This window comes from Heteronotia binoei, chromosome 5 (genome assembly GCF_032191835.1).
Source record: "Heteronotia binoei isolate CCM8104 ecotype False Entrance Well chromosome 5, APGP_CSIRO_Hbin_v1, whole genome shotgun sequence".
Classification (NCBI taxonomy): Eukaryota; Metazoa; Chordata; class Lepidosauria; order Squamata; family Gekkonidae; genus Heteronotia; species Heteronotia binoei.
The window spans coordinates 7898892-7922883 of record NC_083227.1 but is presented as its reverse complement, the minus strand read 5'-3'; the positions used below and the strand labels follow the sequence as shown (position 1 = coordinate 7922883).

Below are 23992 nucleotides of genomic sequence, written 5' to 3'. Positions count from 1 at the left end.
AATCCCTTGGCACCTGTCGCATCAACCATCACCAGTGGTCTGACCTAGGCTCAGATCGCAAAGCATGGAGGCACACCATCCACCAGGCTGTCTCTTCCTTAGAGAACGCACGGATAGCTGGTCTTGAGGACAAAAGGAGATTGAGGAAGAATCGCACTGCTACAGCACCAACCCTAAATCAGACTTTTCCCTGCAGCCACTGTGGCCGGACCTGCCTGTCCCGCATTGGTCTTGTCAGCCACCAGCGAGCCTGCAGCAGACGTGGACTATTGCACCCTTCTTAAATCTTCGTTCGCGAAGCCAAGCCGAGAGAGAGAGATTGTTGGAACTGTCTGGGGCAGTGATGCTCTCTATTCTTGGTGCTTGGGGGTGGGGGCAAAGTGGAAGGACTTCTAGCCCCACTTGTGAACCTCCTTTTTTTGGTCACTGTGTGACACAGAGTGTTGGACTGGATGGGCCATTGGCCTGATACAACATGGCTTCTCTTATGATCTTATAAGAGAAGCCATGTTGGATCAGGCAATGGCCCATCCAATCCAACACTTTTTGTGTCACACAGTGTCCAGAAAAAAAAAAACCAAGTGCCATCAGGAGGTTCACAAGTAGGGCTAAAAGCCCTTCCACATTGCCCCCCCCCCCTCAGCACCAAGAATACAGAGCATCACTGCCCCAGACAGAGAGTTCCAACAATATGCTGATGGACCTTTGCTCCATATATTTATTCAATCCCCTCTTGAAGGTGGCTATGCTTGTAGCCGCCGCCACCTACTGTGGCAGCGAATTCCACGTGTTAATCACACTTTGGGTAAAGGACTTTCTTTTATCCGTTCTAACCCGGATATTTGCTCAGCAATTTCATTGAATGCCCACGAGTTCTTGTATTGAGAGAAAGGGAGAAAAGATCTTCTTTCTTGACCTTCTCTGTCCCACGCATAATCTTTACTCAGCTAGAAACTGAGGAGGTAGATCTCTTTTTTCTTTCTTGTCATATGCAAGGCTACAGAGATTGTTTTGCCTCATATCAATCTTGTTCTATATGTATTTAATAAACCTTATCTCTTTTGCTAAGGTCTGGTTTGTTGTGAACCTCTGTCCTCAGAGATGCAGAGAGGCCCGGCTTGGGTTCCTCAACGGGGTGGCAGTTTAAGGGGACCAAGGGCTTTGTACACAACTGAATCTATTAGCAACCCCCTCTCTGGTTCAGGTAGCAAAATTCTTATTTTGGAGGCTCAGTATGGACAAGTCAGGGAAGAAGGCAGGAACAGGGATATCAACTGGTATTTCTGGAATGGAAGTTATTGTGGGGCAAGATTTGGGCATACAGGCAGGCATGAGGAAGCGTGGAAGTTCCTGTGAGGAGAAAGCTCCAGCCCTCAAACACCTGGCATGACCAGGAAGAAGAGCTTTATCTAGGGAGCCCAAGAAGAGAGCACTGTGGGAGAACTGGGTTTGATTCCCCTCTCCTCCTCCACATGCAGCCAGGGCCGGGGTCAGGCTATTTGGTGCCCTAGGTGAGGCTACCCCAACCAATTTTTAAAAACATGTTCCAGATATTTCTGCAGTGCTGTAGGATGCCTGAGAGCTGTAGTCTACTTGTAGGTCTCGTTCTTGCCCTGTGCAGTATGATTGCAGCCGTGTCCTATTATCCCGCACATTCAACAGTGACTTGCATGGGTTTAAACTTCACATACTTCTAACAGGCATGCTAAAGATGCCTTAGAGTGATTGTATACTGGGCTGTCTACCTGCTTCTGCCCTTTCTGTCAAGCCACCTGGTCCCTGGGCATAGCCTCCACTAGGACCCATCCCTTGTTGTCTGCACAGCAGGTGTGACCCAAAAGAGGCTTCATGCAGGAGGCCCAGACTGGGAAAAAGACGGGTCAGCTTTGGTGCATGAAACCAAGCATCTTTATAGCTGGTAGATTTAAAATTCTGACAGGGGCTGCCAAAAACTCTGAACAGAAGATGGCAAACGGATTGGTCTATTTGATATGCAAGCACCAGTTGTTTCTGTCTTTTCACGACAGATTTTTTGTTTTTCGTGCAAATATATTTTATTAAGAGATCATCATTTTCGCAAACTACAACATTGTTATACAAATACAAAAAAAGAAAAATTCCTTCTGCGATAAGCGTAACATTCATCCCTGTAGAGGTCGTTTGGGGTACATTCCTAAACATGGAAATAATAAACACAACATATGTGTACATAAATTTTCCATTTACAAGACTAACACAAATAATATATGGTCTGAGAAGTTAGATTTTTCTCTCTATCCACTTATAAAATTTCCCCCATTTGATACTAGCTTCGTCCTCAGGTATCCCTTTTAACAGATTTGATAAAATGTCCATTTCTGCAGCATACAGAATTTTTTCAACCACTTCACTCAATTCTGGACATTTCTTTTGCTTCCAATACTTGGCAAAAACAATTCTTGCTGCTGTCAAAATATAAATTGCGACATACTCATCATCTGGTAACACTTCATTCCTAACCAATGACAGGAGCATTAATTCAGGTTTAAAGTGAATATTGGTTTCAAGAATCGCTTTTAATATTTCATAAATTCCCAACCCAATTTTTTTTAGTAATGTTACATTTCCACCAAACATGCTAGAAGGAACCTATTTCCATCTCGCACTTCCAGCACTTAGGGGATATAACATGACTGATTTTGGATAGCTGGAGAGGAGTAAAATACCACCTGTGGAATAACTTAAAAAAATTCTCATGGAAGTTTACAGGTTTAATAACTATAGTTAATTTTCCAGAATAGTTCCCATTGTTTTAACTCAATATTTTTTGGGGAGATTTTGGGACCATTTAATCATCGGTTCTTTGACAACTTCGTCCTCCAATTTTATTTGGATAATATAGTTATAGATTGTCTTAATTACTTTATCTTCTTTCAATAGTAAAATCTTATCAAAATCGAAATTAGCTTTAGTAAATCCTAGCTTCTTATCTTTATTATACTTAGTGATAATCTGATTCCTAGTCCACCAGTCTAATTTTATCCCACAGGAATCTAGCTCTTCTTTTTGCTTTAACTTATCTTCATCATCTAACAGCTCTTGGTATCTTGCCCTCATTGAAGTGTTCCATAAAACTGGTTGAATTGAGGCCTCTTCCGGAGAAATCCACCTTGGAGTCTTGTTATAAATCATTGTTTTAATTTTCATCCAGACTTCATAAATTGCTTTATGAACAAGATGGTTCTTGAAATATTTTTGGGCTTTGGTTAAATACCATATGTGTGCATGCCAACCTACATGGAGATCAAAGCCTTCTATAGCTAATATCCGGTTATTCTCTAGCGTTATCCAGTCCTTCATCCAAAGAAGAACACAGGCCATATAATAACACTCCCAATCCGGTAGTCCCAAACCGCCATTTTCCTTTTTATCCTTCAAAACTTTCCACTTTACCCTTGGTTTTTTCCCTTGCCAAACAAAAAATTTAACCAATTGGTCTAATTTAGTGAAAAAGATTTTTCTTAGTGCGAAATTAATCATTTGGAAAAAAAACATGACCTTTGGGAGGATACTCATTTTAATAAGAGCGATCCTTCCCATAAATGACAAGTTCATGTTACTCCATTTTTTAAGTAAAGACTCTATCTCTTTTAACAGGGGTGTAAAATTATTCTCATAAAGTTCACTGCACTTATTTGAAACTGTTATACCAAGATATTTTACTTTTTTTTCTATACAAAATCCTGTTTCCAATTCAAGTTCTTTATTTTCCTGTACTGACATATTTTTGGTGAGAATCTTTGATTTTTGTTTGTTCACCCTTAATCCAGCAACATAACCAAACTCAGTAAGCTCGTTTAGAATCTCCTCAACAGACTCAGATACGTTTTGTGAAATCAGTACCATGTCATCTGCGTAAGATAAAACCTTATATACTTCATCTTTTACCTTTAACCCTTTAATTTTGCTATTGCTTCTTATAGCATTATTTAAGCTCTCTATAGTTAACACGAATAATAGCGGAGAAAGGGGACATCCTTGTCTTGTTCCTTTTCTAATTTTTATCTCCTCTGTCAATGTTCCATTAATTATTATTTTGGCTACCTGTTCGTTATAAAGTGCCTGGATATTTTTAATAAAGTCATCTCCAAAATCCCTTGTCCTTAAAACCTGAAACATGAAATCCCAACTTAAATTATCAAATGCTTTCTCTATATCCAGAAAAAATAAAATCATCTGCTTCTCCCTATGTAATTCATAATACTCCATAATATTTGACAAAATCCTTATATTCGACCGCATATGTCTCTTCGGGAGGAAACCTGCTTGGTCCTGATGAATTAAAGTTCTCAAAATTTTCTTCAGTCTGTTAGCCAAGATGGTAGTGTATATTTTATAATCTACATTGAGTAATGAAATTGGGCGATAGTTTTTAATATCGTCAGCATTATCTAGCGTTTTCGGTATTAAAACCACATTTGCCTGTTTCCACGATTCAGGTATACTAGCAAAAGACCAAACTTCTTCAATTAATTTTTTAAATTGCGGTATGATAATTTCTTTAAATACAATGTAAAACTCCGCAGGAATTCCATCCGGCCCTGCCGCTTTGTTTTTCTTTAATTTCTCCCATGCTTCTTCAATTTCAAACATAGTAAATGACCTATTCAAAATATTCTTCTGTTCCTCAGTTATTTTTTGTGTCACTTTATCTTTTAAATATGAACTTTGTTTGTCATGATTTATATCTGAAGTTTTGTAAAGTTCAGTGTAAAATTCCCATATGATTTTTTTCATATCCTCTATAAACATTTTGTGCTTACCCTCCTTATCTTTCAGTACCTTTATTGTTTTCCTTTCACGCTCTTTTCTGATTCTATATGCGAGCCACTTACCTGGTTTGTTCGCATGTTCAAAAAATTGTTGTTTCGCATATCGAATTTTTTCCTCCATTTCTGATAGAAATATAAGATGCATTTTATGCTGCAAAATTTTTTATTCTGTTTTTATTTCCTTTAATGTTGGTCTATCTTTTTAGTCTCTCCTTTCTTTTAATTGTTTCTGTTAATTCTGCTAGTCTCTTATTCTCTAATCTCTTTTTACGAGCACTAAAGCTTATAACTAAACCTCTTAGATACGCTTTGCTTGTTTCCCAAACTATCTTGTTAGAGATCTCTTTGTGGGAGTTCAGTTAATAAAAATTCCTCATCTCTTCCTCTATATACTTAATAAATTGCTTATCCTCTGTCAGTTTTGGGTTCATTCTCCAGCCTGCTTTTTTTTTTACATCTAAAAAGTGCAACATAATAGGACTATGGTCAGCTATTGTATTTGGTAGGATTTCCACTTCCTCAATTAACTTCATTAGTTCCACCCCGACCCATGCCATATCAATACGAGACCATGAATTATGCCTCCCAGAAAAAAAAGTGAAGTCTTTTTTGTTAGGATTTAATGTCCGCCACGCATCCACCAAAGCAAACTCATCCACCATTCTAAAAAAAACCTCAGGCAAAGTATTACTTCTACGTGCCTTAAATTTAGTCTTTTTCTTTCTGAAACTTCTATCCAACTCCGGGCAACTCACAGCATTAAAGTCTCCAATGAGACAAATCTTCTCATAATTACTGGAGCTTATCTCGTGATACAACTCCTTGTAAAATGGCTCCCCTGGTTTTCATTGGGGGCATAAATGTTGACTAAGAGAGTTTTTTGTTGATCTTTTATTATTTCGATTCCTTGGAATCTTGCATCTTTAGCTTGAAAAATCAGTTTTGCTTGAATGTCATCCCTAATATATGTGACAAGACCTCGTTTTTTCTTCTCAGATTCTGACGTTATAAACGCCTTCTCTAGCTTCTTGTTACATAATAAATACTCGTCTTTTCTGTTCATTTGCGTCTCCTGCAGACATATTATGTCTGCTTTGAATTTATTCAATTGTAGAAAAACACGTTTTCTTTTCTGAGGGATATTTAATCCATTAACATTTAGTGATAATATTTTCATTCTGTTTGCCATTTTAAACTTCTAAAGTTCTTTGCGTTCCCCTTGCTGATTTCTCTTTTTTTTTTTTGTAACCTAGTTTCCCTTTGCGACAAACTTTCTTCTGGGGTAACCGCCCCCTCTTCCTGATCATTTATATATGATAAATCTACCAGTTCAGCTATCCCACTATGGCTTTCCCTGGCTTGCATTTCATTTGAATTTCTCCTTTCTGCTTTCTTTACCCAGTTTCTGGTTTGGGTTCTTATAAATTCCTCTACTTTCTCCAAAGAATCAATTTTAAATCTAGTGCTTGCATGTGCAAATATTAGTCCCTCAGGAACTAACCATCTATATATTATCCCCTTTTCTTGCAACATCTGTGCCAATTTTGCATAGGCTTTCCTCTTAGATCTTATTGACCACGGTATCTCTCTCAGAACTTTGATCTTGTTTCCTTTATACATCAATGGTTGTTCTCTTACTTCTCTCCATAATCTATCTTTTAAGCCCCTTCGAACAAATTTCACATGTACTTCTCTAGAAAGATCGTTCTTTTTTGCATATTGAGTATTAACTCTATAAATAAAATCAAATTCTTTTTCAATATCCTCCTTTCTCATCTTTAACCTCTCCTCCATCACTTCTATCATAACATTAACAATGTTCTCATTTTTTTCTTCTGGGATATTCAGAAATCTGAGAATATACTCGGCTTGCGCCATTTCTAATTTTGCCATTTTTCCCTCATATTCTCCCTGTTTTGATTCAATTTCTTTTACCCTATCTTCGGTTAAGCTAAGCTTCTCTTCAATGGATCGGGTGATTTTTACCACCTCATTTATATCTTGTTTTGTGTCTTTAATTTTATAGTCCAGAGCCTCTAACTTGGATGCCAATCCTTCAATCTGATTACTCAAGGTCGTCTGTACTTGGTTCAAGGCATCCAAGAAAGAGTTCTGGATTTCTTTTAAAGATTCCTGGGAGATTGTTGCTCCCACTGATTTGGGTTGCCCTGGGGAAAATTTAGACTTGGCTTGTTGAGACATTTTGATTGGATACTATATATTGGGAGCCCCTTCGCTTTGATACCCTAAAACCCCTGAGTTTCCCCAGAGAAAAGAAATATAATCCTCTCAAACTCAAAACTCTAAATCCTCCCAAGCTTAATCCCCTCCAAACGTCCTTCAGTCACAGTCTCTACACTACAATTCTTCAAAAAAGTCACAGTCCCAATATCCACTCTTTCAAAATCTGTCCATGCACTCAAAATCTGTCCATGCAGCTTCAGCTATGTCTTCTCACCCCCGTGTTATTAGAGCGTGACTTCCTCCACTGTTGCTCCTACTTCCTCCCCCGCTTCACAATAGAGCGGTCAGTCTACTTCACCTAATTGGTGTGGTTCAGCCATCGCCCGCTACTGTGATAGCCCACCGTTGAAAATCACACCCGGGGAAAGTCTCAGTTTGTCGGTTCAGCTCCCTCATACAACTCCAGGATCCCAGCACCGACTTTATAATTAAGTCCCTTTTTTTTATCTGGAGCCGTTCCTCCTCCAGGTCTTCTCACAGACTGACCGCCTTTACCGCAAGCGCAGCCGCTCCACAGTCTCTCCTCATTCACGTTCACCAGAGTCTTTAAAGGGAACCGTCTCAATTTCCTCCTTTCTTAGTCGCAGAGTCAAAAAAACAAAAAACAAGCAACAAAAAGGCGACCGCAAAGAAAGCTTCACCCCTGCCGCCTTCCACCAAACACCTCTGTGTTCCGGCGGCGGGAGCTAAACCGCTACAAGCGCCACTCGGCTCTGGGACAAGGTAAGAAGGGCGATACCTAGCGAGTTCGTTTCGCTCCGATATCTTCCCTCGCCCCCTCAGAGTACTTGCCTCCTCTGACTGGAGGTCAGTACGGACCCGAGGGTCCCCCCAAAAAGCCTGGGTTCAGCGTGTCTCCGGAGAGCTTCCCGAGACCGCGCCGCTCCGCTCCGCCATAGACCGGAAGTCCCACGACAGAATTTTTAATGGGGTGGTTTGTCATTGCCTTCCCCAGTCATCTGCACTTTCCTCCCAGCAAGCCGGGTACTCATTTTACCAACCTCAGAAGGATGGAAGGCTGAGTCAACCATGAGCCAGCTACCTGAACCCAGCTTCTGCTGGGATTGAACTCAATATGCAAATAGTGACTATAAAATCCATTCCAGCTATTTCCCAAAGAGAGTTTCCTTGGAAACTGATATACCTGGAGACCCTAAATTGAATAAGGGACAATTGTTGCAAAATCAAGGGAACCTCAGCCTAGCTTGGGGGAGGAGGAGTCCAGTTAATCCCCCTTTTTGCTGGTGCTGGTTTGCTTTTGGGTACTACGTGGGTTGTGTCTGTGGCAGGAGACCAGGGAGGGAGGGGGAAGTGGTGAGGATTGAGGGGGGCTGCCATGGTATTTCTGCCTCAATTGGGACAAGATTGCCAACTTCCAGGGAGGGCCTGGAGATGATCTTGAATACCAGTGCTTGTCTCCAGCGACTGCAGAGATCAGCCCCCCTTTCTTGGGAAAGGGTGGGCTCTGTGGCATCAAAGCCCTATTAACCCCATCCCGTCCCAAAACCCCACCTTCCCAGCTTCCACCCCCTCAGTCTGCAGGCGTTCCCCAACCTGGAGTTGACAGGTTGTCCTTTAAGGGCTGTCCTATACAGGATGGGGTGCAATTGTTTCCTGTGGCCCCGGAAGGTAGGACCAGAATCAGTGTGTTGAAATTAAATCAGAAGAGTTTCTGGCTCAACTTTAGGAGGAACTTCCTGATCCTTAGAGCAGTTCCTCAGTGGAACAGGCTTCCTCGGGAGGTGGTGGGCTCTCCTTCCTTGGAGGTTTTTCAACAGAGGCTAGATGGGCATCTGACAGCAATGAAGATCCTGTGAATTTAAGCGGAGGTGTTTGTGAGTTTCCTGCATTGTGTGGGGGGTTGGACTAGATTACCCTAGAGGTCCCTTCCAACTCTAGGATTCTATGAAATTGGGCTCTCCTTCCTTGGAGGTTTTTCAACAGAAGCTAGATGGCCATCTGACAGCAATGAAGATCCTATGAATTTAAGGGGAAGTGTTTGTGAGTTTCCTGCATTGTGCGGGGGGTTGGACTAGATGACCCTAGAATTCCCTTCCAAATCCATGATTCTAACCCCAGCAGAGGAGGTCGTCAGCAGGACAATGAGAAGATGGGGGTGTGTGGAGGTGAGAAGAGTTTAGTTTTGTCAACTTCCCGGAAGAAGGTCCAAAGCTGTGTCTCCTTGCGCCAAGCCTTCCCTCTCCGACTGGTCTACCTTGCAGGGTGGGTGGTGGAGAGGAGGGGGAAGGGCCCCGGCTGGAGCTCTTGGAAGATGCACAGGACAGAAATGGCTAACTCTTGGGGAAGTTTCTGAGGTTTCTGAAGTTTCTGAGGAGGGACAGGTCCTCCAGGAGGTAGCCTGCCCTAGAGGAAACAACCCCGCCTCCCCCCCACCTGCAGCAGCCATCTTCTACAGATGAACTGCGCTCTGTAGTTTGGGGCTTCATTGCAATCTGGAGGGATCTCCATTAGCCTCTGTTTATGCCCTATTTTGCCATTGGTTTCAATGGCCCATAGGGTATAATGGTGGAATAGGGGCACCCTCTTTGGGTGCCCCTGGAATGGGAATCCCTGGCCCAATCTTTTTCAGACTTGGGGGGTTCGTAGGGGAGAGTCCCCTGCAGGTCCCATGCAAATTTGGGGGCTCTCCCTCAAACTCCTTCCCCTCCAGGCAGCTTCCAATATACCCTATTTTGCTACTTACTTCAGCCCCAGCCATTGGCCATGCTGGCTAGGGCTGATGGGAGTTGTAGGCAAAAAACATCATGAGAGCCACCCCTGGCCTAAGACAAAGTGGATGAGAGGCCCTAAGGAAGACTCTGGAAGGGGCTGGATCCTCATTTCTCTGTTGGCAACCTTTCCAACACACCCTTCCTCCTGTGGTTGGGATTGCAGACATCTGCTCTGCCTGGAGCTGGAAATGATCCTGTCAAGAGCAGAAACCTGGGTCCCCCTGGGTCAGTGCTCTTTGTACCTGAGCAACACCCTGTTCAGTGGGAACCTGAGTAGAATGCACATAAATAAAACAGACCCCTTTTAAAACACATACAAGCCTTTATTAAAGATTTAAAAGGAAGACGTCACAAAACAGCACAGTTTCTGCAGCTCAGCAACAGAAAAGTAAGAAACGCTAACTGTTCTATCTAAGATATGAAATGTTTAGATGGTGTCTCTTGTTGCAGAATAACGATTCCAGCTGTAGTCTAAGTTACTCTAGAGGGAACTATTCATTATGATGCAGCAAGAAAACATCAAGGCCTACTAGCATACCATGAGCATAAAGTTAGCTTGGCTTCCCTCTCAGAGAGAGCCAGTTTGGTGTAGTGGTTAAGTGTGCAGACTCTTATCTGGGAGAACCTGGTTTGATTCCCCACTCCTCCACTTGCACCTGCTAGCGTGGCCTTGGGTCAGCCATAGCTCTGGCAGAGGTTGTCCTTGAAAGGGCAGCTGCTGTGAGAGTCCTGTTAGCCCCACCCAGCTCACAGGGTGTCTGTTGTGGGGGAGGAAGGGAAAGGAGATTGTAGGCCGCTCTGAGCCTCTGTCCTTGAAAGGGCAGCTGCTGTGAGAGCCCTCTCAGCCCCACCCACCTCACAAGGTGTCTGTTGCGGGGGAGGAAGGGAAAGGAGATTGTAGGCCGCTCTGAGCCTCTGTCCTTGAAAGGGCAGCTGCTGGGAGAGCCCTCTCCAGCCCCACCCACCTCACAAGGTGTCTGTTGTGGGGGAGGAAGGGAAAGGAGATTGTAGGCTGCTCTGAGCCTCTGTCCTTGAAAGGGCAGCGGCTGTGAGAGCCCTCTCAGCCCCACCCACCTCACAAGGTGTCTGTTGCGGGGGAGGAAGGGAAAGGAGATTGTAGGCCGCTCTGAGCCTCTGTCCTTGAAAGGGCAGCTGCTGGGAGAGCCCTCTCCAGCCCCACCCACCTCACAAGGTGTCTGTTGTGGGGGAGGAAGGGAAAGGAGATTGTAGGCCGCTCTGAGCCTCTGTCCTTGAAAGGGCAGCTGCTGTGAGAGCCCTCTCCAGCCCCACCCACCTCACAAGGTGTCTGTTTTGGGGGAGGAAGGGAAAGGAGATTGTAGGCCGCTCTGAGCCTCTGTCCTTGAAAGGGCAGCTGCTGTGAGAGCCCTCTCAGCTCCACCCACCTCACAAGGTGTCTGTTTTGGGGGAGGAAGGGAAAGGAGATTGTAGGCCGCTCTGAGCCTCTGTCCTTGAATGGGCAGCTGCTGTGAGAGCCCTCTCAGCCCCACCCACCTCACAGGGCGTCTGTTGTCCGGGAGGAAGGGAAAGGAGATTGTGAGCCGTTCTGAGACTCTTCGGAGTGGAGGGCGGGATATAAATCCAATATCATCATCATCATCTTCACCATCTCTACTTGTATTAATTATATCAGGGGTGGCCAACGGTAGCTCTCCAGATGTTTTTTGCCTACATTGGCCATGCTGCTTGGGGCTGATGGGAGTTGTAGGCAAAAAACATCTGGAGAGCTACCCTTGGCCACCCCTGTATTCTATCTCTCTAGTGTCGTCTGGTCCTAATGACCGAATCAAGGGTCCTCCTTGATGGAATTTTCCAGAAGTTCTCAGCAGCATCCTCATCCCGTCACCCTCCTGTTAGCAGAACTGGATAGAGGTTCTCAAGATTAACCAATGGTTGCATACTGGGATGTGGCCTGGAAAAAGATAACCATGTTATCTGCAGGGAGACTCGAATTACGAGCACTCTAACAACAGGGCATCTCCAGACTGCAGAGATCAGCCCCCCTGCAGGAAAGGAAAGGGGGCATCAGAGCTCTATGGATCCCCTCCTGCCCCCACACCCCGCCTTCCCAGCTCCCCCCTCCCACTGCACTGGGGGGGGGGCACAGAAACCCGCTTCCTTCCTCCTCTCCCCTACCCCGGTTCTTCTGCGGTCCTTATTCCAAGGAGCTGCAGGGATTCTGCTCCAGCCTCCTTTCCCTGGATCCTCCGGGCATGCAGCCCCCTGCAGAGTTATTCCCGAGCAGCCCCATGGAGCAGCACTGCAGATGGCAGCCTGGCTCCTCCTGGAGAGAACAAGAAGGCACAGGTTCACGTTCCTCTGCAGCACCGACAGGGTTAATGCCAGAAAGCCTTTAGCTAGAGAGGCCCAGCAAGAAATGCAAGGGGGGGGGGGAGAGTCTGAGAAGAGGAGGGGCTCTTGTTTGCCTTCCTTGCCTGTGCAGGCATGCGCCAGGAGAAGGGGTTTCCTTCCGGACTGGGAAAGAGCGGGAAAGTCTTCAGAGAAGCTGAAGTGGAGAAAAGCAGCGCAGCTGCAGCCTGGAAAAGTTTACTCAAAAGTAAGCCTTGGAAAGGGGGGGGAATAAGCTTTTAGATTGTAGGTGGGAAGCGGGGATCATGCATGCCAAGCCAGGGCTGCCCTAAATTGGCCAACTTCCAGTTAGGAAATTTCTGGAGGGGGAAGGGGGGCTGCGAAGGGAAGTCCACAGAGTCCTCCCGCCCACTCCTTGCTCAGCCTCTTTAGCAAACAGCTCTGCTGCTTTAAGCCTTTCGGAGCCGCAGAGACATGACAGAGGCTTCCTGGCTTCCCTTCAGCCTGGCTGCCCTCACCCACCAACGCTCTGTAGTGATGCAGCTCGGCGGGGGATGGTGCAGAGGAAGGGGGGGGGGAGATTCCTGTGCAGCCGAAGCAGGGACTGTTCCCCACTTTCTCCTGTCTCTGGGGCTGCAAAGGCAGAGCCAATTCTGGGAGATGCGTTGTGTGTGTGCGTGTCTGAGTGTGGAGCCTGGGAAAGTTTACTCAAAAGTAAGTATTGGGAAGTGGAGAGGGGAATAAGCTTTTAGATTGTGGGTGGGAAGCGGGTATCATGCATGTCAAGCCAGGGCTGTCCTAAATTGGCCAACTTCCAGTTAGGAAATTTCTGGAAGGGGGGAGGCTGAGAACGGAAGTACACAGAGTCCTCCCTCCCACTCCTTGCTCAGCCTCTTTAGCAAACAGCTCTGCTGCTTTAATCCTTTCAGAGCCGCAGAGACATGACAGAGGCTTCCGGGCTTCCTTTCAGCCTGGCTGCCCTCACCCACTGACACTCTGTAGTGATGCAGCTCGGTGGGGGATGGTGCAGAGGCAGGGTGAGGGAGGGGAGATTCCTGTGCAGGCGAGGCAGGGACTGTTCCCCACTTTCTCCTTCGGTCTCTGGGGCGGCAAAGGGAGAGCCAGTTCTGGGAGAACTTCAGGCCCCACCTGGAGGTTGGCTACTCTACTAGGCAGTAGTTTTGCTCCACTGTGAAAATGGAGTTTGTTGAGGAGATGATCATTTTGCTTTTCTGTACAAAAGAAAAAGTTTCCACTGGGGTTAGACTGGGGGGAAGGATATCCTTTTGCCAAGCGGGAAAGGTCCAGACCCCCAGGCAGGAGAACAGGGAGGAACACCAGCCCGCAGTCCCAGGAGTGGTGGGTTCAGGTCCTGCTAAGGGGATGCCAGCAAGAATACAGTCCTAACTTTGCGGGTTAGGAGGCCCAGAAAGGAGTCCCGGATGGGTTCGAATATGATGAATTGTTCCTGCTGATTGGCTGGCCTCAATGTCAAGTATTTTGGCTGGTTACCTGCCCCTCCCTCCACATGTACCATCTTTAGTAGGGCACCATTGGAAAGCTTCTCAGCAACACAAAGGTGCTCATGGCTTGGGCTTTTTTCCAAACAGGCTGGTCCCTGGAAAATGGTCCTTCTTTCAGGGTGAGCTGCAATATGGGGCCAGGAGAAAGTGATTATTATCCCCTGGATGAAGGACTTGTAGTATATTCCATGTTTCGTTTGTGGGGGAGGGTTGTATTTATATGTGCATGTTTGTGTGTGCAGATCTGTGTGTGTGTGTATGTGTGTGCGACTGGAAGTCGACCTCAAGTGCCTGACCCCGTACTGGAGACCTGGAGAATATTCAAGGAGGTGGCTGAATAAAGGCTGTCCCCGCCTCCCACTTCTGGTATTCCAAGGAGGTCTCCCATCCAAGTATTTGCGAGAGTCGGCCCTGTTTGTTTATGTTTGATTTGATTTATATCCTGCCCTCCCAGCTGAGGCAGGCTCAGGGCGGCTTACATCGGATCATAGAACAATGATCGCAATCATAACATCAATAAAATCATTAAACAATATAAATTAAAAACAGTATACAGTTGGCGCTAGATGTTACTCATTCTCAAGGCGACGGTTGTTCCAGGATTCTCCTATAGTTGACTGAAGGCTTGCCGGAAGAGAACGGTCTTACAGGCCTTGCGGAACTGAGCGATGTCCCGCAAGGCCCTAAGCTCTTCTGGCAATTGGTTCCACCAGGAGGGGGCTGCCACTAAAAGGGCCCGATCCCTGGTTGTAGACAGTCTCGCCTCCTTCAGCCTGGGGATCACTAGGAGATCTCAGCACGCTGGAAAACGTGTGGGGACAGACAGTCCCTCAGACAAACGGGTCCTCGGCCATATAGGGCTTTAAAGATAATAACCAGCGCTTTGTTTTGCTTCCAAGATCTGATGGGAGCAGGGTTGCCTGGCCTCTTCAAGAGATAAGAAGCACTAAGGGATCCTGTTCAGCTGGGTTGGTTCCCCTTGGAAGGAGAAAGTCCTGGAGCCTTCTGGTTCCTTCCTATTATTGGCTTTATTGACAAATATACTGTCAGAGTTGAGCACAGGTGGAAGCCAGAGGAATTCACACAGCTACCCCACATCAAATGCCCAGAGGGAGTGTTTTGGTGCCTCAGTTTTTTCCCCTGTCAAATCTCCTCCAAAGCCCGTCTGCCTTTCTCTCCTGGTGTTTTATTTCCCACAGTCGCATTCCTGCCCCTTCCCCTCTGCTGGGTGGTAGGAGAGAGCCCTTCCCTCACACTTCAGGCCTGTCGAAGAGATGCGGCGAATGCAGGATGAAATTATCAAAGAAAGTACGATAAAATGGATGCCAGACATTGGGCACAATATAGAGCTGGTAGAATGGGAGAAATTATGGAGAGAAAATATAACATGAACAAGATCGTCTCTATGTAAGGGAAATCTTTATAAAATGGCATACCGATGCCATTCACTCCCACTGGAGGTGGTGGAGGCTACAAGCATAGCCAGTTTCAAGAGGGGGTTAGATAAAAATATGGAGCAGAGATCCATCAGTGGCTATTAGCCACAGTGTGTGTGTGTGTGTATATATATATATATATAATTTTCTTGGCGACTGTGTGACACAGAGTGTTGGACTGGATGGGCCATTGGCTTGATCCAACATGGCTTCTCTTATGTTCTTATGATGGTATATTACACCAGAAAAGTTGTCCAAGGTGTTCCCGAATACTGCCAATAAGCGCTGGAAGTCCAAAAGGGTAAAGGGTATATTTGACCACATTTGGTGGCAATGTGATAGGGCCAGGAAATACTCGGGACAGGTGAATAGTTGGATCCAAAAAATATTAAAAATGAATATTCAGTACTTACCCGAACTGTATTTGTTGAATATGTGTTCAAGCTCCTTGTCCAAATAAACGAAGAGATTTCTATTACATGCTGTAACCGCAGCAAGGTTGGCATATGCTAGATATTGGAAAACCAAAAAGGGAGGAATTCCTTCAAAAATTCTATGAAGGCTGCTGAAATGGGTTTTTTTAACAGTCAAGTTGAAAGAGGGCATTTTACAAGAATGTGAAGAAACATGGAAGCCGAGTGGATAAAGGTTACAGGTTAAATTAGGAAATAGATATTGAGTTAAATAATACGATATGGAAAGAGTGAATATAATTAAATTTGATACAGAAACGTAAGTCCTTGAAACAGATAAGGATGGAATGTGATGTCTGTGAGCTTGATCTAGTGTATATTCTATAGAGTGAGTGTTTTGTATTTCTTTTTGTGGTGTGCGTTAGTGTTATCTATAATAAACTGATAAAAAAAAGGTTTTTTTAACAAAAAGAAGAGATGCGGAGAAGGGTAAAGGGGTCACCAGTCCCTCTTGTGGCTTTTGGGGCTTCTTTAAGAATTCGCCCTGAGGACTGACTGAGCCAACGTAATGAGAGGCTAAGTTTGTGTGGCGGACCCTTCCCGGTATGCTGGCCTGAAGGGGCTGTTCCACTCTGCTACCTCAGTGTATCGCTAACCCCACTGTCCCCGTCTGGGGCTCTGCTTAGGCGGGGCAGCCTCCTTCTGGACTCACTAGGAACCCTTCCTGGGACCTCCGAGGGAACTTTGGGTCTCCCCTGGAAAATTGGCAACCAGCTGTTCCACCACTTCTCTCCACCCTAGGGATTCTACAACCTGCTTTCAGCATTCTCAGCGGTTGGGGGAACTAGGTGGTGCAGAGGGAATCAAGATTGTAACATTTATTTACAGTCTATAACTATGTAGAGGCATTTCCAAAAGCGGACGGAAGAAACAAATCAAAGGAGAGGGGAAACTCTCCTTTTCTCCCTGTTTTAATACTTGCCCTAACTGAATGAAGGCAAGGGCAAACCACCCCGTAAAAAGTCTACCGTGAAAACGCTGTGAAAGCAACGTCACCCCAGAGTCGGAAACGACTGGTGCTTGCACTGGGGACCTTTCCTTTCCTAACTGGATGGCATGCAGGGCAGGCCCTTTACTTAGCTGCAGTTGGAAAGTCCTTCGTATCCTTTAAGAGGGCCACTCCCTCTGGCCCGAAGAGAAGAGCTCGGCCTCTTGCAAGCCCCAGCTGACCCTTCCATTTCAAGAAATATCGGGGGACTTTGGGGGTGGAGCCGGGAGCAAGGGTGTGACGAGCACGGCTGGACTCCAAAGGGAGTTCTGGCTGTCACACTTAAAGGAAGATCCAAGTGGGCAGCCATGTTGGTCTGAAGCAGCTGAACAAAGCAGAAGTCAAATAGCACCTTTAAGACCAACCAAGTTTTATTCAGGACGTAAGCTTTCGTTTGCTTTCTAAGCACGCTGTGCTTAGAGAGCACAAGAAAACTTACGTTCTGAAGAAAACTTGGTTGGTCTTAAAGGTGCCACTTGACTCCTGCTTTCTTCAACATTTAAAGGAACTTGCACACCTTTTAAATGCCTTCCCTCCATTGGAGGTAATGAAGGATAGGGACACCTTCTTTGGGGGCTCATAGAATTGGATTCCCTGGTCTAGTCTTTTTGAAACTTGGAGGGTATTTTAGGGAGAGGAGCTGGATGCTGTGCTGAAAATATGGTGCCTCTGTCTCAAAAAACAGCCCATGAAGAGCCCCAGATACTTGCAGATCAATTCTCCATTACACCCTAAGAGGATTGGTCTCCCATAGGGAATAAAGGAGTGCATAGCAGACATTTCCCTCCCCTCCCCTCCCCTCCCCTGCTTTCTGATGACCCTGAAGCGGAGGGGAGGGCCTCCAAATGGGAAATCCCTTGCCCCCATCTGGGGATTGGCAACCCTACCTGGGACTGTTGCAAACTAGCTGAGGGCTTCCTGCCCAAAATCCCCTATACAGGGCTTTTTTGTAGCAGGAACTCCTTTGCATATTAGGCCCCACTCACCTCTGATGTAGTCAATCCTCCTGGAGCTTATAGGGAGGGCTGAACTAAGAGCCCTGTAAACTCTTGGAGGATTGGCTACGTCAAGGGGTGTGGCCTAATATGCAAAGGAGTTCCTGCTACACAAAAACGCCCTGTCCTTATATAAAAATGCAGTCGCTGCCAGGGAACTGGTTTACCCCGTTGCAGCCATCTGGGAGATAGGCCTGAAAGACTTCCGCTCTCTCTAGGAGGCCTCCTCAGAATTGCTGGTTCCAGACAGGAGAGGAGTGAGGAGGAGACTAAGCCTTCCTTGCTAGATAATTGCCAAGAGCCTCTTCTGTTAGAACATTTCTGACCCCTGCAGATGACTCACCAAATCTGCTGATAGAAGGCTGCAGAGTGTGGGAGTGGGGCAGAATCCATTCCTTGATCTCTTTTCCATTCCATCTCTTACCCCCTCCCTTGCTGCTGTTTCAGATGTGGGGACCACCTTTGGAGATGGAAGCTGCAATCCTTGAGGCAGAAGGAGCTTCCTTGGAGCAGGGGCAGAGGGTGCAGGCGGCGGAGCGTGCCCAAGATGCCCTCTCCTGTGGTAAGGACTCCTTGTGCCTGGGGAGCCTGTGAATGTGACGGGTACAGAGGTCAGGTCGGGGGGGGGGGGGGGGGGGATGCAGATTTCTATAGGCAACACAGAGGTAATTGGTGGCACTCAATATCCACACACTATGATGTCTCTAAAAGGTCAGGCAAACTCCTGGAGGACAATTTATCCCATAAATTTAAAAATTTCATATCTCACCATCCTTCCATAAAAGGTGTCAAATTCCCTGGGGAGGGGGGAAGGTAGGCAAACCTTGAAAGGGAACCTCCACCTTTTGGAGTAGCAGAGCTCTGAAAACCAGTCTATAGGGACCAATAATGATAGGAAAATCTGCCTTCGGTGCTTGTGCTTGAAGGGTCATCTGGGGGGCTGCTATGGGCAGTAGGGTGCAGTAGGAAAGGTGGGCTATGGCCCAGCAGTCGCAGGTGGTTTGGGGTGGGACTTGGGACAGATGTGATATCATGGTGAAGCTGCATCTAGCTGAAAACCTGGTTGTGGAGTTGGCAGGCCCAGAGATGCCCTGAAAAATCATTCCTATGACCCTCAAGTCCCCAGAATTGCTCCAGCCACATCTGGTCTAATGTGACAGTGAGGTTTCAAGCTATTGCATTTCCACTCCACATTTCCCTCCCAGTAGAGCAAACACAAGTCTCACAGAAGTCTGAAATAAGTTGGCAGCTTTTATAATCCCTATGGCTTCTCTTCTGCCTCTCCCAGAAGATACTAAAAAGGGTTTAAAAATGAGTTAAGTGTACATAGGAGATGGTTTCACGACCCGGGGAAGGGTGTGCGTGTGTGAAGCAGAGAACAAACAACCAAACACCCTTCCTTCCTCCCTTGTCTCAGGAACAGGCAGTGAAGAGATGCGTTTGAGCCGTTGTCTTTTCCAAGGTGTAGGAACAGCTGCTGAACCTCCAATCCAGGTAGGAGAGATGAGGGGGGGGGTCAGCAAGAGATCCATTTACCCATCCCAAGTCTTACTTTCTGTACCTTCCCAGACGAATCCCTTCCAGGGTGAGATCTCTGAAGAGGAGGGAATCTTCTTTTTCTTTCAGGGTCCCTTTTCCTTTGAGGAGGTGTCCGTCTCTTTCACGGAGGCAGAGTGGGCCCTGCTGGATCCAGGACAAAGAGCTCTGTACTGGGAAGTCATGCTGGAGAACTATGGGAATGTGGCCTTTTTGGGTAAGGATCTTTTATGGGTGCCAAAGGTGCGTATTGCTTCCACTGGTTTGAGGAATGAACCCAATTTTTCAATAGCACTGCATCATTTTGTGACCTGTCCCACTACTTCGGGAGGGGCTCTGTCAGAGCATCTCCTTGTCATGCAAAAGATCCCCGGTTCAGTCCCCAGCATCTCCAATGAAAAGGATCAGGTAAGAGGTGAAATGAAAGACTCTGCCTGAGATCTCGAAGAGCAATGGTGGACTGAGTAGATGATACTGACTCCAAGGGACCAGGGGTCTGATTCAGTATAAGGAAACTTCACCTGTTCATAGAATCCAAGAATTGGAATTGACCTCCAGGGTCAACCCCCTGAAAAATGCAGGGAATTCACAAGTACCGTTGCTGCATGCTTGGAAGGTGGCAAGAAAACCCTCCAGGAAAGTTGGCTAAACTGGCTTGGAGGAATTTGTTTCCTGACCCCAGGGAAGCAGTCTCATTTCCCTGGGCATGTAAGGAAGCACCATGAGACCTAAGCACCAATGCAACCCTTCCATTCCACCCTTTCATTGTCTACCTAAATTCACGGAATCAGCATTGGTGTCAGATGGCCATCTTGTTAGAATAAGGGGATCACAGAGTCGGAAGGGGCCATAGAAGCCATCTAGTCCAACCCCTGCTCGATGCAGGGTCAGCCTATAGCATCCCTGACAAGCATTTGTCCAGCCGCTGCTCACAGAGTGCCCGGGAGGGGGGACTCACCTCTTCCCTAGGTAGCTGATTTCATGGTAGAAGAACCCTTACTATGAATCTGTCACATTCTAAGGGCGCAGGCAGCCGGGAGTCCAAACCAGTCCAAGGTCAAAGTCCGGGGAATCAAGCAGGGGCCAAGTCACCAAAGTAAAATCGCAAACTGGAATCAGAAGTCAGTGTCCAAAAGCCAAAGGGTCAGGGTGCCAAGGAATTCAAGCAGGTCAGGATCTGGACCGTGGATGCTAGCCAGTGAATCGACTTGTTGCTTCCGCGAGGTTACCAGGTCCTGAGCAGGAGTGATATGGGAGCCTCAATCAACCTGCTCCCCGGGTGGTAGTGATTCTGCTAGAACTCAGGGCGGAGAGATCTGAAGCATCGGCGAGCCTCATATCTTCGCTCCGAAAGTTCTTTCCGGAGCCTGCTTCACACTCTTGCAGTGGGAGGGGGAGAACTTGGAAGAGATTGGTTGTCAACAGCTGACACTGGCTGTTTAGCAACAGTAAAAGAAGAGAAGGTAGCTGTTCTATGTAAGATACGAAGTACTTAGATGGCAGCTCTTGTTGCAGCATAAGTATTCCAGCTGTAGCTTAAGTTACTCTAGAGCAAGGGTGTCAAACATGCGACCCAGGGGCCTAATCAGGCCCCCAGAGGGCTCTGATCAGGCCCCCATGCAACTGGATGCCATCTGCTTCCTTCTTCCTCTCTCTTTCTTCTTTGTGCATAACAGCTTGCTTTGCAAAGCTTCCTCAATAGCACAGGAGTTACAGAGAAAAACCTCTGTTTTCTCCATTGGCTGAGCCTCCTCCCTTGGGGAGGCAGAGCTTGCTTCCCTGGATCTCTCAATCGCACAGCAGAACTACTGAGCCAAGCCTCTCTTCCTTCTATTGGCTGAGGCTCCTCCCCCTCCTGATCTTCTTGGGAGAGAGGGAAAGAACCAGAGCCCGACATGGCCCAGCCAGGTCTCATTTATGTCAGATCCGGCCCTCATAACAAATTAGTTCGACACGCTTGCTCTAGAGAGAAGTATACATCATGATGCAGCAAGAAATCATCCAGGTGCACTAGCATGCCACGAGCGAAAAGTTAGCCTGGCTTCCCTCTCATGCATGCCCAAATTATAGTTTCTTCCTCTCTAGGGTCAGGTGGTTCGAATGACCCAATCAAGGGTCCTCCTTGATAGAATTTTCCAGATACTTTCAGCATCCTCATCCCCTCACCCTTCTGCTTGCAGAGCTGGATAAAGGTTCTCGCGATTAACCAATGACCGCATTCTGAGATCTGGCCTTGAAAAAAAAGATGATGTTAGCTGCAGGCAGACTCAAATTATGAACACTCATAAGTCACATCAGACCACTTAATAACTCCTGTAACCCTTGGGGGAACTCGGATTCTTTGCCTCACAGATCCATTCCGCTTATACTAGTTCAGATTCTGGGCTTTGGTCTGAAATATGGTACTGACCTTCCAGAAAAACCTTTAGTCTTTTATTTATTTCTTTGCTTGTACCATATTCGCGGGCTTTTGACTGTAGTTTTGGTGGGCTGCTTAAAAGCCCAGGTAAGGTATAAAGCTCATCTTTGGGCTGGCCAGTCCTTTATACCTTACCTGGGCTTTTATGCAACCCACCAAAACCATAGGGCAAAAGCCCGCGAAAATGGTACAAGCTGGTTCTTAGCAACACCTTTGTTCATTAAACATTTAGCAGTTTGAGCTGTCTCTGAGAAGAGATAACGTGTCCTTGAGACGGAGGCTTCACTCCCTTCTGCAGGGCAGAAACGCGTTCTTGTGATTGTTACAATGGACAGAGCAAAGCCAAGATGAAGCAGGCATAGTGCACCCTCCCCCGTTCCTAAGACATACAGAAATATAAAAATGGCAAGGCCCCTTGACACCTGAGAGTGAGCAGCCATCACTGTTGGCCAGGAATAACCACGGGAGTTTCCCGATTCCCTTCTGAGCAACATTTGGTTTGGTACAATCACACAGGCTGATGGGTAAAGAGGGAGGGAGGCCTTCTCGGAGCCTGAAATCTTGAGGCTCAGAAGGTCCTTCTGGCCAAGAGTTCACCTGAGGCTCTTCATGAAGAATGGGGAGTTATACTTAAATATTAAATATTCCTGGGGAAAGGTGGCCGTGTGGTTAAGATCACCCAAAATGGATGAGGCCAAAGGGCCACCAATCCTTTCCTCCTGTAGTCATATAGATGCCGTTAGATCTTACCAGCTTTCCCAAGTGCTAACAGTTTCTCTCTCTTTATTCCAGCAGAAAATGATCAGAGGAATGAGGAGGGGGAGGAACTTCATCAGCAAATCCCAGATAGAGTAAAAAATGAAGACTTGGATGAAAACATCAGGAGTAAAGGCAGATCTAAAAGAAAGACAGGCGGTGCTATGGTTGAGAAGCATGATGGAAGAAAGTGGAATGTACATTTTTCAAACCAAAGGATATTGAAGGCAAGGAAATCCATTCAATGTGGAAAGTATTTCAGAAATCGATCACAACTCCTTGTAAATCAAAGAATACACAGGGAGGAGACACCTGAATATTCAGAGATGAGAAATGAATTCAGTCAGAGTAGCTTTCTTCTGCTTCATCAAAAAACTCTCAAAGGAGAGAAACCTTTTACCTGCTCAGAGTGTGGAAAGAGATTCCGTTTCAATGGCTATCTTAAAAAGCATCAGAGAACACACACAGGAGAAAGACGCTTTGAATGCTCAGAGTGTGGAAAGAGATTCAGTCAGAGTGGCCATTTTCAATTTCATCAGAGAACCCACACAGGGGAGAAACCTTTTGAATGCTCAGAATGTGGAAAGAGATTCAGTCGGGGTGACAGTCTTCAAGAGCATCAGAGAACGCACACAGGGGAGAAGCCGTTTGAATGCTCAGAGTGTGGAAAGGGATTCAGACACAGAGGACATCTTCACAAGCATGAAAGAACGCACACTGGCGAGAAACCTTTTGAATGCTCAAAGTGTGGAAAGAGATTCAGTCAGAGTGGCCATCTTAAATATCATCAGAGGACCCACACAGGGGAGAAACCTTTTGAATGCTCAGAATGTGGAAAGAGATTCAGTCGGAGTGACAGTTTTCAAGAGCATCAGAGAACGCACACAGGGGAGAAGCCGTTTGAATGCTCAGAGTGTGGAAAGGGATTCAGACACAGACGACATCTTCACCAGCATGAAAAAACGCACACAGGCGAGAAACCTTTTGAATGCTCAGAGTGTGGAATGAGATTCATTTGGAGGACTGATCTTCAATATCATCAGAGAACCCACACAGGGGAGAAACCTTTTGAATGCTCAGAATGTGGAAAGAGATTCAGTCGGAGTGGCAGTCTTCAAGAGCATCAGAGAATCCACACAGGGGAGAAGCCGTTTGAATGCTCAGAGTGTGGAAAGAGATTCAGTCGGCGTGGCGATCTTCAGTGTCATCAGAGAACCCACACAGGGGAGAAACCTTTTGAATGCTCAGAGTGTGGAAAGGGATTCAGACTCAGAGGACATCTTCACCGGCATGAAATAACGCACACAGGGGAGAAGCCTTTTGAATGCTCAGAGTGTGGAAAGAGATTCAATCGGAAGGCTCATCTTCAACGTCATCAGAGAACCCACACAGGGGAGAAACCTTTTGACTGCTCAGAGTGTGGAAAGAGATTCAGTTTCAATGGCGATCTTAAAAAGCATCAGAGAACACACACTGGAGAAAAACCCTTTGAATGCTCAGAGTATGGAAAGATATTCAGTACTAGTGGCCATCTTCAGCGTCACCAGGGAACCCACACAGGGGACAAACCTTTTGAATGCTTAGAGTGGAAAGAGATTCAGTACTAGTGGCAGTTTTCAAAAGCATTATAGAACCCACACAGGGGAGAATCCTTTTGAATGCTCAGGGTGTGGAAATAGATTCAGCACGAGTCACCATCTTCAGCAGCATTGTAGAAACCACAGGAGAAATCATTTGAATGCTCAGAATTT

The 23992-nt window shown here is 46.3% G+C and overlaps 1 protein-coding gene across 3 annotated transcripts in view; it reads left to right on the top strand.

The window, feature by feature from the left end:
* LOC132572097 (gastrula zinc finger protein XlCGF57.1-like) overlaps nucleotides 1-23992 on the top strand; it is a 36541-nt gene extending 12549 nt beyond the window's left edge. Inside the window, exons 1-5 of one of the 3 annotated variants that reach the window (XM_060238889.1) lie at nucleotides 11807-12362; nucleotides 17978-18092; nucleotides 18948-19024; nucleotides 19157-19283; nucleotides 22278-23992. In XM_060238889.1, coding sequence (XP_060094872.1) covers nucleotides 11841-12362; nucleotides 17978-18092; nucleotides 18948-19024; nucleotides 19157-19283; nucleotides 22278-23848 — 2412 coding nt within the window. In that variant the 5' untranslated portion in view covers nucleotides 11807-11840 and the 3' untranslated portion in view covers nucleotides 23849-23992. Of the gene's footprint in view, nucleotides 1-11806; nucleotides 12363-17977; nucleotides 18093-18947; nucleotides 19025-19156; nucleotides 19284-22277 lie in introns of those variants that run through there. The other 2 variants (XM_060238891.1, XM_060238890.1) reach the window with 2 other exon arrangements.